Here is a 17,056-nt window from a genome sequence, read left to right on the forward strand (position 1 = left end):
ATAACGCTACAAGTAATCTCTCCTGTCTTCTCTCCCTCGTCGAGCTTCACAAGACGGATACGGTGATCGCCGGGAAGTAAAGGTTGATACTGGTAATCCTCCATGGATCAAGAGTTATCGGAGGACGTTGTAGATGAGATGCTCCACCAACTCGGCCTTGGAAATACAGAGTCAGCGACTGCCCGAACATTCATTCGGAGTCTTTGGTACCGCTACGGGCAAGCGAAATAGGAGAACAAGTCCCTGAAAAGTCGAACTATTTTTTGGACGTGAAAATGGGGAAATAATCATCTGACGCCAGGTCGAGTCGCCCAGATCTGACTTCTGGGAAAGAGAAGAAAGAGAGGCGAAGGAGACTATGTACGAGTACTAATTGTTAACTGTGGGGAACAATCAATAATTGGCAGGTCAAGGCTGAAAATTGATTGCCAAATTGGGAGGAAGTGGGTCCTTGGCTTCAGCCAGCCACAACAAGCTTTACCCGTGCACGTGACAGTAATAGCCCCCTCCCCCTTCCCCTCCATGTCCGAGAGAGGTTTCCCTTCTACGAGAGAGCCTTTGGCGCGGGTGCGAACTCTCGATCTAGTTGCACAATATTCTACAATGTGTACTGTCTCCGTTTACTTTAGTAAATCCCTCCATCCCGTAGTGTCTAGCTTCTCGGAGGTCAGAGTGTAAACAGCACATACAGAGTTGAGAAGTCTCCTAAATTGTATTGGCAGAGAGAATGACACATCATACATAACCAGCTTCCCTATACGCCTCTTGGATCTCTGCCTCATACAGCATGAGAGACATCTTCCTCACAGGTATCCCCTTCGGCGACCTAGTCAGCGGCTTCTCCGCACTTACCACAACAATCAAGCTCTTCAGTACCCTTGCACGCTGCGGGACCAACATGTTCACCTCTTCTATTGCAGCCCAAACACTGTTCAACAATTCCTCCTTGCTAATGCCCGGCTGATTCGGTTCGACCAGCATGCCACAAGCAGTATGTCCATCGCCAAACATCACGCAGCCCTTCAACGTCGGCTGACCCATCAACTTGGCCTCGATATGCAGCGGATTGACCTTCGCACCATTACTTAGGATCATAATATCATCAATCCTACCCTCATGCTCCCATAGATGCTCGAAGCCCTCATCTTTGCAGCGTCGGAAGAGATCGCCAGAGCGCCATTCGTCGAGGCGAGGATAGACTTCGAAGACATTATGAATCCAAGAGAACTTTGGGTCGGGATGTCGCCGAAACACCACTTCGTAGAGATCTGATGTGGGCGAGATGCGCTCCATGCTGGGTCCTAGAGTTGGATGGAACTCGAAGCAATGCCAATGTGATCTGGGGGGAACAAGCATCGCAAGGACACTATTTTCGGTCATTCCATAGCCTTGCCACAAGACAGTGTTAGGGAGGTTTTCGGCGCACCACCTCCCTGTTTCTCGGCGTAATGGTCCTGTTGGTGTGTTTAGTGCCTGATCCAACTGTTGGATGGATGAGGAATAACTCACCACCAAATGAATTGACGTGATGTAGGCCTGTAAGCCGATCCTTCAGCTCCTCTCCGTTGGCTCCAAAGATTGCATCGTGGATAAATGGGACCGCGGAGATTGCAGTCAACTTAATGCTTCGCACTATAGCGCAGGCAACATCAGCCGACGGAGGACGATCAATGGGGCCCACAACTGTCGTGTTCATTCTATACAAGGCAATAGTCATGGTACAGAGGCCGCTTATGTGGAATAGCGGAGCTCCCAAGTAAGAGAGTCCTTTTTTCTTTGCCAAATTTGAGGCGGCCAAAACTCTTCCCGGTGGTACAGGAACAAGATCATCACAACCTACGCGAGCGATAAACGCATTGTTGATTCGGATTGGCTTCGGGTTCCCAGTGGAGCCGGACGTATGCAAAAACAATACAGTATCGTTCTTGGCTTCGTCAAATGTCTTGTTGTATGGGTAATGACTTGATTTGACTGCGACCATCTGCTCCAGGCTGGGTATCTCGTGAATTCTCAATCCTGAAATGGTATTCTGAATGCCTTTGACATGTGCTTCGAGTGGACTGCCACCACCGGAATAGAATACGACGTCGCAGTTGGTGGCGTTGAGTAAAGAAACGTTATTCACAATAGCGTTCCGCGGACTGGCGAATAAAAGGGGGTGGCCGGACTTCATTGCAGCCAAGACTATGATCCAGTACCTGTAGTCCTGGACGCCAATGAAAGCGATAGTCTCGTAAGGATCTTTGTCCAGCAGTTGGCAGAGCCACTGGGAGGTGAAGTTGACAGCATTTGCCATTTGCGAGCTGCTCAGCGAGGTGAAGGTCAAGTTCGGCATGGTGCCGGGATCCGCAATGATGCCAATGAGGTGATCGGGATCTTCTGCGGCAATTTTGTCGAGAACTTGTGGCAGAAGTCGCTTGCCATGATTGATGTCTTTGCTTGGTCGATGGTATCCCACGCCCACCTCGGGGTCATCGTTGCTCAAGGAGCTCATATTGAAAATACGAAGCATTCTCTGAACTTGACGGAAATAATGACGCAGATTTGATATACCGAGCTGGTGGCGACGAAGCATTTATGAAGAAGATTTCGCGAAGGCCCATGTTTGCAATACCCTGGAGGCTTGTCGAGGCTCTGTCGGTAGGATGTCAGCCTGACGCCATGGGAAATAATGACCTGCCAAAACCTCGGAAGGTATTCCCACAGTAAGCCTTGATTGTGATTGGGTGGCAATAGGCCTGTCGCCCAATCACGGAAAGCACCTCCCCTAGGAACTTCTTATCACCGCAACAAGCTTAAGCTTACTGCTTACGGTTATGCTGCCCATAAATAATGGCAAATGGCTTAGCGCGCAGTCAGGAAATAAGCAATACGAGGGTTCCATGATCAATGGAGTTGATCTCAGGCTAAAAAGGCCCAATGCGGCCCTTCCAGCGGAGACTTTGGGTCAGATTCAGTGTTTCTATACTCCCAACCTAGCATGCCTAGTATTAAGGATTAGAAGGCTAGGCGACGAATCAAGGCTAGGACCAGGAAGGCTAGGACCAGGAAGGCTAGGGTTTCAAAACGATAGGCTAGAAGTAGGAAGGGTCGATCCTTCCTTAGGTCAGTAGTACCGAGGACGGGAGTTTTAGAAACACTGGTCAGACTGTGAGAGGGTTTGGATGAGGACAGACTCAAGGGTCTAGAGTCGCAAAAGCTACCAATCCAGGCAAGGATCCATCCCTGCACTTCAGAAACAGTGCATCCTCAAGTGCTCGCCGCTCGGTCACGATCATTACTTGAATTCGAGTCTTCAACTTGCGAAAATCCAACGTCTTTTGCGAAGTTCAAAATAGGACGCAAAAATAACTCCTGAAAGCAAAGATAATGCAAGAGCTAAAGGCAAGAGAGCACTTGACCTGATTAAGAAACGAGGTCAAAAGGAATTTCAGTTGAGGGAATATCGAAGATATGAGGGATGGATCGTAGCATATGCATTGGAATAAAACATTCAGCTTCGGATTTCCCAAAGCCTAATCTTACCCGCCTCATTCGCGACAGCTAACATGTTATCCTGCCTCCCAAAAGCGATGGCGGTAATCTTTCCCAGTGGCGTTTTATCGGTCGGCCAATTCCTATACACGGTACAACTTGGTAAATGGACTAATCGGAGAGCATCTTTCTTCCACTTGCTGCTGAAAGCCAGAAGCTGTCCATCTGAACTGATCTCCAAGTTACTCGTAGGCTTCGTAAACTGATCAAAAGCTCGCTTCGGCTGTGGTCTTTCAGGAATTGAGATTTCGTTGCCGGAAACGAAATTTCGTCGGTCGTAAATGTTAATAATCCCACTCTGAGATCCAATGACTACCCATCGATCACCACCAAGAGATTTTGGACCATTCGGACCTCCTAGGGTCAATACCGTCGGAGAATACCCGTCATCGGTCCAGCGTGCGACGTATGAGCGAGACTCAAGACTCCACTCGCCTACTTCGCCTCCTTTGCCAACAACGGTAATACCCTCCCCGTTGCTCCACCAGGCGAAATCAGCTACCCCGTTGACACCTTCAATTCGAAGTGCCGCTATCCATTGTGTCGTATTTGCATCCAAGATATTCACAATTCCGCCACCTTTCTTCGATGATCCAACGACAGCCATATAGCGACCACAAGGACTGAGATTGAATCTTTCCATACTTCTTTGCTCCTCGTTCTGTCCATATACACGTGTGACTTTTTGTATCAAACCAGAAGGTAGATCCCAGGTGTGAAAATATCGTCGACGGCCGGAGAAGAATATCCTGTCTCCCTGGGGAGATTGAAATGCGGACGTGTGTAGAGGTGTGTTTCGAATATGAACCGAAGTTAGAAGAGGGTTGGGTGTTGGATGAGCTGCCGGTGCGATATGATGGAGGTAAAGTGTAGACGCTGGGCCAGATGAAAGCAAAACGGGGTATTCGGGATGGAAGGACAAAGATGTTATGGAGGATGGCTGAACAGTTGGAATTGATCGGGTCTGCTGAATGTCGAGAACCTCTGGACGAAGTTTTGGATGCTTCGTGCTTGTTGGTGTCCTTGATAGAGCTCCAGCATCTTGAAGAAGACGGGCCAAAGGTAAAGTTGAAAGATCCGATTCATCAACATCCATATCATTCGACGATAAAGAGGACGCAGAGCCTGCTGAAGATCGTCGACGTCGCTTCGCTGACCGAGAGGACGGTTGTGCCCATTCTGGAGCCGGATTGAGGCGCTCGAATTGTCTTCGTAATCGCTTCGTGTACTCCCTTCCATTGACAATATCTTCGTCTTCGTTTACCCGTAGTTTTCTCAACCGCGAATTCCCTGCCAGTGATATTGCAAGCCGATCGTCATCGCTGTCCTCCCAAGCTGGTACATCTGCTGCTTCGTCATCCGATGAAGCGCGCGGCAATAGTGCGTTTGAATCAATAGCGGATGGCCCTGAATCAAGGAAAAAGAGCTTCCCGGACGGTCAGTCTCGATCATTGTGAGATACTAATGCCTCTCACCTCTGCATCGTCGATATTCTCGAGACGAGCCTCTCCTTCCGAATCCTCCTCAACCATGCTCTCTTCCTCTTCAGAGCCACCATCTATATCAAGGTCCATCTGCTGGCCTAATTGCGCCTTGAAACCTAGACCATCTCCGAGCACAAGCCTTGCCAACTCCTCCTCCTCCTCATCTTTTTCCAACAGTCCCGTACTGTCATTGTCGGTGTCACTTCGTTCTTCTCGCTCTGGTGCAGAGCCGTCTTCAGTCTGCCGACTCGCGGTGAGCTTCTTGGATCGTTGTCGAGGCATTGCGTATGCTTTTACGACTTTCGGTCGTCAGCTCGAGTTCGACAAATTCATCTGGATTTTTTCTGCAGGGATATTTTAGCACTCGCACTAAGGTAAGGCTGATAATCAGCCTCGCCCCTCATCCCCCAACTCGAAGGATTTCCACCACAGAATCTAATTTTCAGTAGGAAAAGCATCAACCGGCCTCGGTCAGGTGGTTTAAGACGTTAGACTCTGTTTTAAACTATCGACCTTTAGGAGTCCATTAGGGCAAAAGCTTCAGCGCAGAGAAACCGGGAAAGGCGCAGCTCGCTTAAATTAAAGGGGCTTGTGTTTGGAAGCCTGCAGCCTATCGGACGAACGAAATTCATTGACTCAAGAGCTTTGCATATTCACCGTCCGCTCATTTCTTCTGTCTCTCGGATATTCCTTGGTTGTCTGTCTACTCCGAAGTGAGGCTGGACTCGCCCGCCCTCCATCTGACTCGCTCCTTATTACCTACATATATACCAAGCTACGACGTAACAATTGTTGTGATTTCGGCCCATCATTTGTCTTAACCCTCTGTGTTATCTAGGTGTCCACGATGCTTGCTGTGCCGGATGTCAGTTGGAAGATATAAATTAAATTCCGTTGAAGAGAGGTCATTTGGACGTTGCAATCACTGTAAGTCTACGTCCCTTGATTTCTGTTCGGAATAATTCGTTATTAACTACCTCGGTCAGATCTCGCAAGCTTGAACAGGAAATTTGACCCAAAGGCAGAAACTCCACAATATCAAGATGCCACAAAAGCAGCGACCCCGAAAAAGGATCTTCCAGGAATCACCCTTCCTCTAGATTCCTGGAGAGATCAGGATGATGATCCATGAAGCAGCTCTTCTGAACATCAGATAAATTGCTGTGCTACACTTTCTTTGCTCATATGGCAAAATCTCGACAAATCAGTTTCATCAGATCCCTTCCTTTCGCGAGATGTTTTCACCGCCGCTCAGGCAATGCGTTTCGTTTATACCGAATATCAATTACATCTTGAACATTGCAAAGGTCAGGGCACCAAAGATGGCAATTTTTGTGTGGGTATTGATTACAAACGTGGCGTAGAATCATATGAGCGAACTTTATCTTTCAAATTCACAATACAGGAAGGAAATTTTGACTATGGCTGGTCAAAAAAGGGGCTTTAGGAGTCATTAGCGAGACCGTCCAGCAGTTTATCCACCGTACGCTGATCTCAAAATTTGCCATGACCCTCTTTCTTAATCCACGGCCTCCAATATTCGGACAGGGGTGGTGGATGGTCATTAAAGTCGTTACGCATTTGCTGTTGTACATTTGCATAATTGCCAATGGGAGTCATTGTACTGAGTTCAGCTGTCTCGTGTTTCAAGCTCCACACCGGCTTGCAGCTTGAAGATGTCGCCAAGAAAGGCGAACGGGAAAAATGGTCAAGCCATAGCCTCCGTAGCGAAGTACCATTCATTTGAAGCTTTTCGTACCATCAAGCATCATGGGAAATGCAATGATCCATGTAAACCACCAAGCCCCTGCAGCCAGATCTGATCTCAATCTTCTTTGCCCCAGACCAAGTACAATCCCTCAATGTGCTCAGAAAATATGCGCCAGCAAAGCCCTAACAGGTGCGCACTCCTTCGCCTTCTCCTTCGGGTAGTATCGTTTGTTTTTCTTGGTATAGGCAGAAAGTTCCCGTTCATTTCCGAACCGGTGAGGTGGGGTGCTCTCGGTGTTTACTGCATATATCAAGTCGTGGATATTGACCCAAACCGGTCTCAGCGCCTACCCAACATGTCAGCAAGACAAACTTTGGGTACTTCTTGGGGAGGGGTAGCAACCTGCTTGCATTTTCTAATGCTTGGAAGCTCGCTAGCAATACCAACATCTCGGCACAGCCTCTGCCAGTTCTCAAGTTTGAGATCGCTGCCGAAATACCGGTCGAACGCGCCCACAATGTTGTTGATTTTCCCCCCCATTGAGCGTGGTGGAGGGGTAGGGAGAACGCTGGCTCCACCCCTGAGGTTGAGGTTGGCAAAACTCTTCTCGACGGGGCTGGGGGATGCAGTGCTGCCGACTGCTTGAGCGGAATTCTTCTTCGATTTCTTCTTCGGCATGACTGAGATTTTTCTGGAGGGTTGACTTCGATTCGTGGATCTGATGGGCTGGGGCTGCCAAGGAGGCCCTGAATGAGGAGAAAAAATTGGAGGAATAAATCCAATTAGTGATATATCATGGAAAGCCTTACAAACGCAGGAGAAAGAAGCCCTGCACGCTTCCAGCATGCCTGGTTGAACGTCACATGTCACATCACATCCTAGCTCTCTTTGTGCAAACAGGTTGAGAAACAACGCCCATGCAGGTACCCATGAACCCCAGTTCCACCATTTCACTTCCGAAAGGAAGGGGAGAACAAAGGATATGCCACCTCAGGCAAGAAAAGTCTGCATCCAAAACATCGCTAACATATCCCGCAGGCAACTATCCCGTGTTCCAGCACACATTGGGGCATTGAAACCACTCCACTGGTCTAGGGTGCAGTCTTTTTCTCGATTTCAGTGTTCCAGCACGTAGTGGTGACTTGCAAAAGCTCCCATGGCATCGACCTTCGTTTTTCACAGCCCCCATCTTACTCTCCACCCCGTATCAACCATTCCGCAAAACCCGCAAATTCATCGTGCCCAGCACCTCTCCAAACCAAGCCTTCAAAAATTCTCTTTTCCCTCTCCAAGTCGAGATCCACCAACCTCCTAATCAACCCTTCACCCATATTTGTCATACCTCGGAACTCTTCCCCGTATCTCCTCAAGATTGCTTCCTTTGCTCTATCCATCGTGTTGGAGCTCGTGACCACAGGAACGCCTAAGAGCTCGTAGCTTGTGGAGATCGCTGCTGGTGGGGAGATTGGTCTTGGTTTGGGCTGTGTCGTAGGCAGATATGCCAGTCCTGTAGTAGAGTCCACGACGAAATAGGATTTTGGGAGTTGTGTTTGTGGAATGCCTAGTTGTTGGACATGCTGCTGAACATATTATCCATGAGGAGGAACGGAAGGAGGCTAGGAGCTGAAAGGCCTGCCATATTTGTGTTCACTGGTTGAATACCTTCGAGTTCTGCAGGCATCGAGTCTGTTGAAAGCTCTGCTTCCACATCCTGGTCTCTTCCGTGCTGGCGGTGGTACTCTTGCAGACTCATTTCTAGGGGGTCCTTTGATGTGTTGCTTCGATGGTTGGGTGTTCGAGATAGCGTTGATGCAATAGAATGAAACTGGGAAAGGGCGGAAGGTTCTTTGTTTTGCTCAAAGGTTGGTATTGCTACTGGAACTGGGGATGTGTCTCGGAAATTCGGGAAAGTTCGTCCGGTTGGTGAATGTGCTTGGGGTATTGGATGCTTAGGGACCGGCTTCCTGATTACTCGGCTCTCTCTAGCCTTGGAAGTCATCATGCTCTCAGTTCTTTGACACAATAATGAGTATCTGTCCGTGTAGAGGAAGGGCGGTTATAGCTTTCCTGTGGTTATAGCTTTCAAGGGAGTTATGGTGTCTGGCAATGAATCATCATCAAGACCACATTCGCACTCACTCTGCAAGTCAACAAAGTTTTCTTTGTTCCAGAATTCCTGGTTCAAAGAGTCTTTGTTTAATGAGTTTTTTTTTGTACAGTGGTTATTTGTACAATGGAGGATGTGTTTAATAGACTCTCGTTCATTTGGATTGTTCAACACATGGTTGGGATATTTGACCGGAAATAGTTGTTATTTACGTGACTTACGTCACTAAAGAATTTTCTGTGATACAGGCTGAAACACGTCATTGTACTCAAACCTTTGAGATCTTTGGGTATAGTCCGTTCCTTCAATTATGTTCATCTCTGTTTCCCTCAGTCTGAACAGAAACACTCCAGTTCTCCCTAGAATCCTCAACATCGTCACCATTCTCCCCACTAGGCTCCTTGTCTTGCATCTCCTCATCAAATGCATCAGCATCGTAGAAGAAGATGATATCCTCATCAGCCGGCTCGTCCTTTCTCGCAAAGGCGTAGCGCTCTCGAACCCAGATAATATCCTCCAGAACTCGCTGTTCCAACTCGCCCGGCTTAACCCACAGGAAGTCGTAATCACGGATGTTGGCACCTGTTCTCACATATGAGTCTTGGTAGTATACACGAATAGGGGATGCTCGTACCTTCACATGGGAGAAAGTCAAAGAAGAACTTGGATTGATACCGCTTCTTCAAGACCTCTCGAGCACGGGCATGGAGAGATGCGTCTTTTCGTGGAGCTTGAGGGTCGAAAGGCGGGATGTAGGAAGAGCTTCGTGGATCCGTGACAACTTGCCCAACCGGCTTCCGCTTGATGATTAGCTTTGGTTGTGTGCTGTAGAGAGTATCGGTTTCGGCTTTGTTGGTTTGAGAAGCGTCGAGAGGAGAGGCTGCTTCAGCACTTTCGGCCACAATCTCCATGTTTGCAGTCGGTTGTTTCCCAATGTTGTTGATTTTGTTCACGGTAAGCGGCTTCGACAACGTGATGCTTGGGAGGATAAAGGCCTTCCAAGATGGGTTGTTTATCAAGGGTGGCGATAGATTAGCCTCGGGTGTCTCTTCGTAACGGACGAAAGGTACATCAGAGAACGCTGTGGATGCTCGTCTGCGCCTCTTTGAAGTGAAAGAGGCTTTGATACTATCGAAAACCATCTCGGGCGATGGCTGCGACGCTGAGGCGCGTCGTGGTGGAATTGTGTTGAGGTCAAGGACATATCAAGACGCGAGATGGAAGTTAAGACTTTGCTTTCCCGTTATCGGACCGTTATCGCCCTTGAATGCGGAGTTCCATGTACTCGGACTTGTATCGGATGAAGGTCTGTATTCACTATCGTGCCTCGTTGTTTGTCATGTCTTATCCTCCTGAACTGTCAATACTTAGTGGGCTTCCTACACGCCTCTCGTTCTGGCTACAGAAATTAATGGATATTCTAAACCTTTCCTGGCTTTTTGAAAGAGGTTATCCCTTCCAGGAAATACCCTTGGGGTTGAAATGGGTTCAGAGGAGGAGATGAGCGAATATAGAAGCGAGAAGGGAGTAGGTCACAACTTGAACATCACCCGTGCACATCGGAAGAGTTATATTTACAGCGCAACAGGTATATTCAATCTATAACCAAAACTCAGGGAGATGAATTATTTATCTCAGATGATTCTTGAACTAAATTTCAAGTTTTCCGGGACTATAGCAATGAGAAGGCCCCTCAAGGCTAGCTGCGCGAGGTTCATTGTTTTGAAAGTTGTGGAACTTTCTTTCGAGTCGAGGTGGTTGGGTAGAAAATTCGAGGAGGGCTTGTGTAGAAGAAAAGACTTTACGGGGAGCTCTGACAGCGAAACAGAGACATGTATTCAAAAATTGGTAGGCGTAAATTTTCGCAAATAAGGTAATTCACTTAGACCAAACCTTGGACTTGAAAATCCTTGGTGGTTCAAATTTTATAGCAAGGAAACACGAGTTGTATAATAGACATGCTCTTCTTTGCAACAAAGCGTCGACCTGACCCTGTCAACGTGGCCTTGCAGCCCTTTTAAGAGGATCGATGAGAATCACGTGACAATGATAAACCATTCACTGTGTTGAAATTAGGGGCCTGAGACCCCTAATAGGCTTAGTAAGCCCTGGAACCGAACGCCATGGGGCTGTGCACTAGCTTAATACCCTGTCCAGCTGGAATACCCTGTATAGCTGGAATACCCTGTACGGCTGGAATACCCTGTATAGCTGGAATACCATGTACGGCTGGAATACCCTGTATAGCTGTAATCGGTTCAGCTGGCATAGGGATTTAGTACATGTGACTTAGGGGGTTCAGGGCTATATATACGGGCTACTTACCACTGTAGAACAGCAGTCAATTCAGTACGTTTTACTTGGTTTACATTGCAAGCACGTGACCCTAGCTATATTGCTTTAGCTAGTTCAACACACTGCACTCCGACCCCATGATACCGGCGTTTGCTCTTCTGCACTACAAAAAAAAAGAGTACATCTAATCTTTTAAGACTATTTAACGCATCTAGTAATTACTCTAGCTATATATCATCTCTGTGTTGTCACCGAATGATGCAGGGATAGGTAATCTTGAAAGCGAAGCGAATTGTCGGCAAGAGGAAGGGCTTTCAAAGGCAAACAAATATTTAAATTTAAGGCTATGACTCATTCGGTAGGAATAATTCGTAAAGTTGAGCCACTATTACGCTCTTCAATTGCTATTACCCAACTTCCTCAACCTTCCACCATCCACCCTCCACCGCTCCACCCCTCAACCACCCTTCCTCCATGGCAACAGGGTGCAATCAGATTTCGATAACCTATTGATTGGTTTCAGTCCAACTACACAATACGTTTACGCTTGGAAGAAGCATAATTATAAACTCACATTTCGCTAGGAGCTCACCTTTCCAACCATGTTGCCAGAGTTTTTGCCTGACAGCTACAGTCGGTACAAGGAAGACACCAATGTGTTCGCAACCTGGTTGACAAATACGGCCAAGGCGTGTGGCCATACATCCCGTGATACAACCCAAATCGCATCAAGCGATCCGATGAATGAAGCCCCAGCGAGTGTCCGTCTCAAGGGGAATGCCAGAAAGGAGGCGAAAGCAAACGAGTCTTCTCGACCACTGCCAGTCGTTCTACCTTCAACTAAACACACACTTTCAACGGGAGATATTATCACCCAAGCCGGCATTATCGCAATTCACAAAAAGCCAGCAATCAAGGTGCCTCTGGTAATTCAGGGTGTCTTGCGTCGTGCCATCCGCGCTCGCAAGAGATGTACTCTTTGGTTTCAGAATATGACGTCGGAGAGCAATAAGGAGGAATATGAGGCGTCAAACTCATCCCACCAACACTTCATCCACGTGCTGGAGAGAGCACTGGAGATTCTGGAGCCTTGTTTTGAAAAGTGCAAGCCAGCCGCGAGCAAAGCAAAGCAACCAGGATCAGCGGACAATCATCAAGTACCAGAGCTTTCTTCTTCTATCAGCAACCGATTCGAGAATTTGGAAGTCGAGGATACCGCGGACCAAAATCTTGACATCAACGGGTCCGAAGCTGCAGTCTCAACAATGCCGACAACCAAACTTCCACAGAACAAAAACAAAGTTGTCACTATCTACGAATTGGAACGAAGTATGGAGGTGGATTTGCAGTTCAGAGTTTACTGCTTCTTTGAAGATCTTCATCGCGTTCGGGAGTTCCTCATACAGACTTGGCAACGATTTGCTGATGGCAAAATTGATTTGGTCACAGCATCCCTCGTCACCAATGTAACGCTTGCACTTGTCCGAGAATCTGAGGAGAGAATGAAGCATTCGTCACCAAAACTCGACCACGAAGATTCTTATAACTCAATTGCCTCTGTCATCCACCCAGTTCCTGATATTGCCGATAGTAGAGAAGGCATTAGGGCGATGTTACAGAGTACAACCCTCGACAAATTAGTCTTCCGCTCTACCTTCGTATCAATGTTGAAGACCATCGAATTATTAGACCGCGACAAAAAGAAAATCAGTCCTTCATCAATGATTCCCATCTCTCACCTGTATCTCATAACGGCGACCGTGCTGCCAAAAGGATACGAAAATGTGGTGGCAGACGACCATTTCCTAACACTCTTCTTGCTCGACTCCATGGATCTAGTAATTATGGGCCTTATGGAGAAGCGAGACCAAGAAGCGCGTCGTGCTGGCCGGATTGCACCGCTTCCCAGTTACGTGCCACCAACCGCCTTTCTGGACGAGATAACTAAAGGTCTTACATCTGCCATGTTTACAGGAAACATTACCGTCACAAGTGCCTTCCAGTCTCGGTTACTTGTTGACATGCAAAATATCCTTGGTGACCGTATCGAGCAAGCTTACAAGCAACTACGACATCAAGGCGCAGCTTCACTTGCGGCACTTGGCAACAAATGGAAGCCGGGATCCTGCATGGAACCACCGATGCCCGAAGGCAATCCTCAACAGTGGATCAGCGATTGGGGAAGTGTAGAGGCTTCGAAGAAAGCAATCCTAGTTTCCCTCGCCGTGCATAGTGTTGTCAAAGAGAACCTAATGGTCGGATACAAACAAGCCAAAATGGCTCTCTACGAATCTGATGAACAAGATGAGATCTTCTCCGCAAATGGGCCCCTCTCTTTTCTCGGCGGAATGAGCACTGGTCTTGAAAGAATTCAATCCTCTTCAGATCCGGCCTTCCTGCATAACCACAACCCAGTCTATTGTGGCCTGGAAAAGCTCAATATCCTGACTGCCATGGAGAATGTTGGAGTTGATCTCTCTAACTACCTCTGTTCACTGGCGCCTATGGCACACCTTTACAATGCTCTTCGCCAGACTGGTCTTCTCACTGTGTCATGGCCCGCCTTGGATGAAGCCATTGAACTTAACATGAGCTTGCTTTTCAATGGTACTCTTCCTACGACGGCTCACCAGATCAACTCCCGGTACTTACTATGCATGAAATGCCCTGTTACTGCTTTTGCGCGGAACCATCGGGGGCAAAAACCTGATTGGCAGGCAGTTATGAAGAAACTTGATTTTGCTCATGCGTCTGCAGAATCTTCAAAGCATCTTCGAGCTTACCTGGACGGAACAGACTCCCCTGAGAAGTTCCTTCACAGCATGGTGAAGGAAAGCAGACACACTCCTTCGAAGAGAGGTCGTGCTACTTCTCAGCTTGAGATGTTGACTCAGCTTCGAGATTTTCTTCCGCAATGCGTCGCCAGACTGGAGGTTGATCGAGTTACACTCTCCCGTCAATGTGCCAGACTCTTCCGGCTGATTCGTAGCGCCTTCAAGACAAGACTCGGAATCGAACATGTAAAAGAAGGAGTGGAGTTCGGAGAAGCTTTCGGGAAGTGGAACTATATTACGGTAATGTTGGCTTTTGACGAAGCATTTCCGCCAAGACACTCGAGACCACCTACACAACACCAGGTGGATGGAGAGTCTCAACTAGCAATTGCAGCAGAGGTCACAAGGAACTTTATTTCCGAGGTCAAATCTGAGCCTCCCATCCAGCCCTTTGATGTTGTGGCAGCCACAGACAGAGAGCGATCTCACTACGAGAACTTACAAATGCCAAGAAGCACGCAACGATTCATGGAGAGATTGTAAGCAATGAGTAGTATAAGCATTTGAGATTTGGGTGAAGATTATGGCAACCGTTCGGGGGATCATTCGGGTGGGAGACCATTGATTTGGAAACAATGCTTCACTTCGAAGCTATGTATCTCGCCTTCTTCTGGAGACCGTCTTGTGCTTGTCATTTGAGTGGAGGGAAGAAGACTTTGGAACTTCTTTGCAGCTAATGTCTCATAGACTACAATGAAGCAAATAGACACTTTCGTCATGGCCCTTCTTGAATGCTGTAACGAAGAAATGTGCTTCATCGCTAACCAGTGATTATCGTGTGCCATTAAGTATTAGCGTAATGTTCCAAATGTTGTGATATCCTCGTGCAATGCCCGTGACTAACTTGGCGACGTCCCACGACTTCATTATTTAATGAGTCTTGTGGCTACCTATATTGATCTTGGAAAGGTGGCACAATACACTTTTGACTGGGCAGCCAATTTTTCAAAGGTTGATGGTTCACTGAGTCTTACACCCGGAAAGCCTGTCAAACCAACGTGTTTAGCATTTCTACCTGCCCGACTAATCTACGAGAAAGCAACGTCACTTGCAAGTGATATCTCCGTTATCTCTCCCCAGCGTCGAACATCGACAATTAAGCATCGAACCAACCCGAAGCATCCCACAGCTGAGCGCCATAGTCTTTAACCAAATCCTGGTCGTCGGCCCATCCCACCGTCCCCGATTGTTGGCCGTAACGGAAATATTGGTAGCCCAGCCAGTATACATCGTCTTGAGCCTTTTGTTCGGCCGCATTTCCGTCCAACCATGGAAACGCCGCACGATATCGTCCTTTAAATACATCGACCGCTCTTGCAAAAGCCTCACCTGTGGCACCCAACACACTCGTACGGTATTCAGGTACGAAACTTGGCACGTCCCCTTGCCAGTCCCGAACAGCGTCAAGCTGTTTTCCTTTCTTTTCCAAGGCTGCCATGACATGGGCACTTGCTCCCTTGCCGTGAAACTCGTCGTAGCAAGGACAATGATATCCAAACGAGATCGTGTCAGGCCTGGAAGGATCGAAATCGAGAGCCCCAACAGCCTTGAACCAAGCTGTTGGGTTCCTACCGTCCTTGGAATATCTCCTACGGTACCTGGCATAGAAGGTGTAACACACTCCCCCAACAGGGTCAGTCACCGTAATATCTCCATCCTCGGTAAGATAAATTTTCGGTTTCATGAAGTATGCTGGACTCTCCTCATGCTCAGGGCGCTTTGGGGCCTCGCCGGGTACTGCCGGGTAGATCGTGCAGGTGCAATGCTTAGGCCAGCCCAGCCAACGTCTTTGGGAATCCTCATCCATTTCAGGGGCTGGGAAGGGGAACCTGTGTCGAGATCCATGAGAACGCTTCTCATTGTACTGCCTTCTCAGGGTGCAATTTCGTTTGCTGCAGTGGGCGTGCTTCTTCAGGGTAGAATATGAGTAAGATTTGCGGGAGCTACGAGCCGGCGACGGGCTTCTGGAAGATGAATAAACTGGTGAGGTCAGTCTCGTTGTTGTATGTGAATGGTAGGGCTGCGTTGATGCTGAACGCATTCCATGAGAGAGAGTTCTATCGGAAGAATACCCTCCCGCCACGGTGGAACTACGCGGCGGAGATAGAGTTCTGGCTCTATTTCGGTGTTTGCGCGAAGACAATACACTGGTTGAGCGGCCTCTGGCTGTGCTACTGCGTCTGTTATGCATTGATCTTTTTGATTTCGAGGCACGTGGACCTTTGTGACGCGAAGATTGAGATACCTTTGTCTTAGGTACGACCCGCTGTCCCTTATATTGTCCTTCTCGTCTACCATGTGCTGAAGAAGACGGAGTTCCTGTCAAACTTCGGTTTGGAGCACTCGACCATGGACTCGTTTCTCGTTTGGGGCAATGACGGCAGTTGACCACACCACAGAAGGTATCAGCTGAAGACGCAGGTGTCTTCTTAGGAGAAGGCTTATCTCGACGGCGGTCCGCTTGCCGGTTGAGCTCTGGTGAACTCATGCGGAGAACTGTATGCGATCTTTTATGCCGAGGCTTTGGGGCTTTTGGCGTGGGAGACCTTGACATGATATGGCTTGGTATGGACGACCCTGACACGAAAGTCTGGTCACTGTGGTAAGACATGCTGAGCTTTGAAGAATGTTCTGGTTATGGAGTGAAGTTAACGTTGGTTGAAGTCCGAGGAATGGGAAGAAGTGATGGTTGGAAACAAAAGGAAACGGGATGAAGTGGTCTTTTTGTAGACAGAACTGCGATACTCATCCGTGAATCGACACGAGCAGCGAGTTGATGGAAATGGATTATGTCAATGGAATTCAACTTCATGAATCACTGATTCATTGATTCTTACTTTGCGACCACTGCTGGATGGTAAGCTGGGAGCTGAATGGCGACTCATCTCCAACGGAAGTGATTCAAACTAAGTCTCTCTCTTCCGATCGAAAGCTTGCCTGAATTACAACGTCTTGAGGAACTTCTGAACGGGCGACGGCTTCTAAACACGAGTGACCGCAAGACGTAACAATACTGAGGCCATTAGCGGGCTAGCGGACAAATCCGAGAAGCGAAAAGTGATTTTCTGATTTTCTGATTTTCTGATTTTCG

The 17,056-nt window shown here is 48.0% G+C and overlaps 5 protein-coding genes across 5 annotated transcripts; 1 reads left to right on the top strand and 4 right to left on the bottom strand.

The window, feature by feature from the left end:
- Positions 1-735: 735 nt before the first annotated feature.
- On the bottom strand, positions 736-2,494 carry K444DRAFT_626800 (acetyl-CoA synthetase-like protein; the record flags this gene model as incomplete). The annotated part of the gene is made up of 2 exons (XM_024882707.1): positions 736-1,454; positions 1,510-2,494. 2 exons carry the CDS (start codon positions 2,492-2,494, stop codon positions 736-738), a joined length of 1,704 nt encoding a protein of 567 aa, XP_024740340.1.
- A 651-nt stretch (positions 2,495-3,145) lies between these two features.
- On the bottom strand, positions 3,146-5,348 carry K444DRAFT_556546 (WD40 repeat-like protein). Its single transcript, XM_024876751.1, has 2 exons — positions 5,010-5,348; positions 3,146-4,960 (listed from the first exon to the last, which is right to left on the bottom strand). Exons 1-2 carry the CDS (start codon positions 5,298-5,300, stop codon positions 3,494-3,496), a joined length of 1,758 nt encoding a protein of 585 aa, XP_024740341.1. The 5' UTR covers positions 5,301-5,348; the 3' UTR covers positions 3,146-3,493.
- A 3,792-nt stretch (positions 5,349-9,140) lies between these two features.
- On the bottom strand, positions 9,141-9,978 carry K444DRAFT_715839 (uncharacterized protein; the record flags this gene model as incomplete). Its single annotated transcript, XM_024888362.1, has 2 exons — positions 9,141-9,418; positions 9,471-9,978. The coding sequence occupies 2 exons, from the start codon at positions 9,976-9,978 to the stop codon at positions 9,141-9,143; spliced, it is 786 nt and encodes a 261-aa protein (XP_024740342.1).
- Positions 9,979-11,733: 1,755 nt separating this feature from the next.
- Positions 11,734-14,516, top strand: K444DRAFT_715841 (uncharacterized protein; the record flags this gene model as incomplete). The annotated part of the gene is made up of 1 exon (XM_024888363.1): positions 11,734-14,516. One exon carries the CDS (start codon positions 11,734-11,736, stop codon positions 14,446-14,448), a length of 2,715 nt encoding a protein of 904 aa, XP_024740343.1. The 3' UTR covers positions 14,449-14,516.
- Positions 14,517-14,959: 443 nt separating this feature from the next.
- On the bottom strand, positions 14,960-16,697 carry K444DRAFT_715845 (uncharacterized protein). The gene has a single exon (XM_024888364.1). The coding sequence runs from the start codon at positions 16,574-16,576 to the stop codon at positions 15,062-15,064; it is 1,515 nt and encodes a 504-aa protein (XP_024740344.1). The 5' UTR covers positions 16,577-16,697; the 3' UTR covers positions 14,960-15,061.
- Positions 16,698-17,056: the final 359 nt, after the last annotated feature.

Source organism: Hyaloscypha bicolor, assembly GCF_002865645.1.
Source record: "Hyaloscypha bicolor E unplaced genomic scaffold K444scaffold_51, whole genome shotgun sequence".
Classification (NCBI taxonomy): domain Eukaryota; kingdom Fungi; phylum Ascomycota; class Leotiomycetes; order Helotiales; family Hyaloscyphaceae; genus Hyaloscypha; species Hyaloscypha bicolor.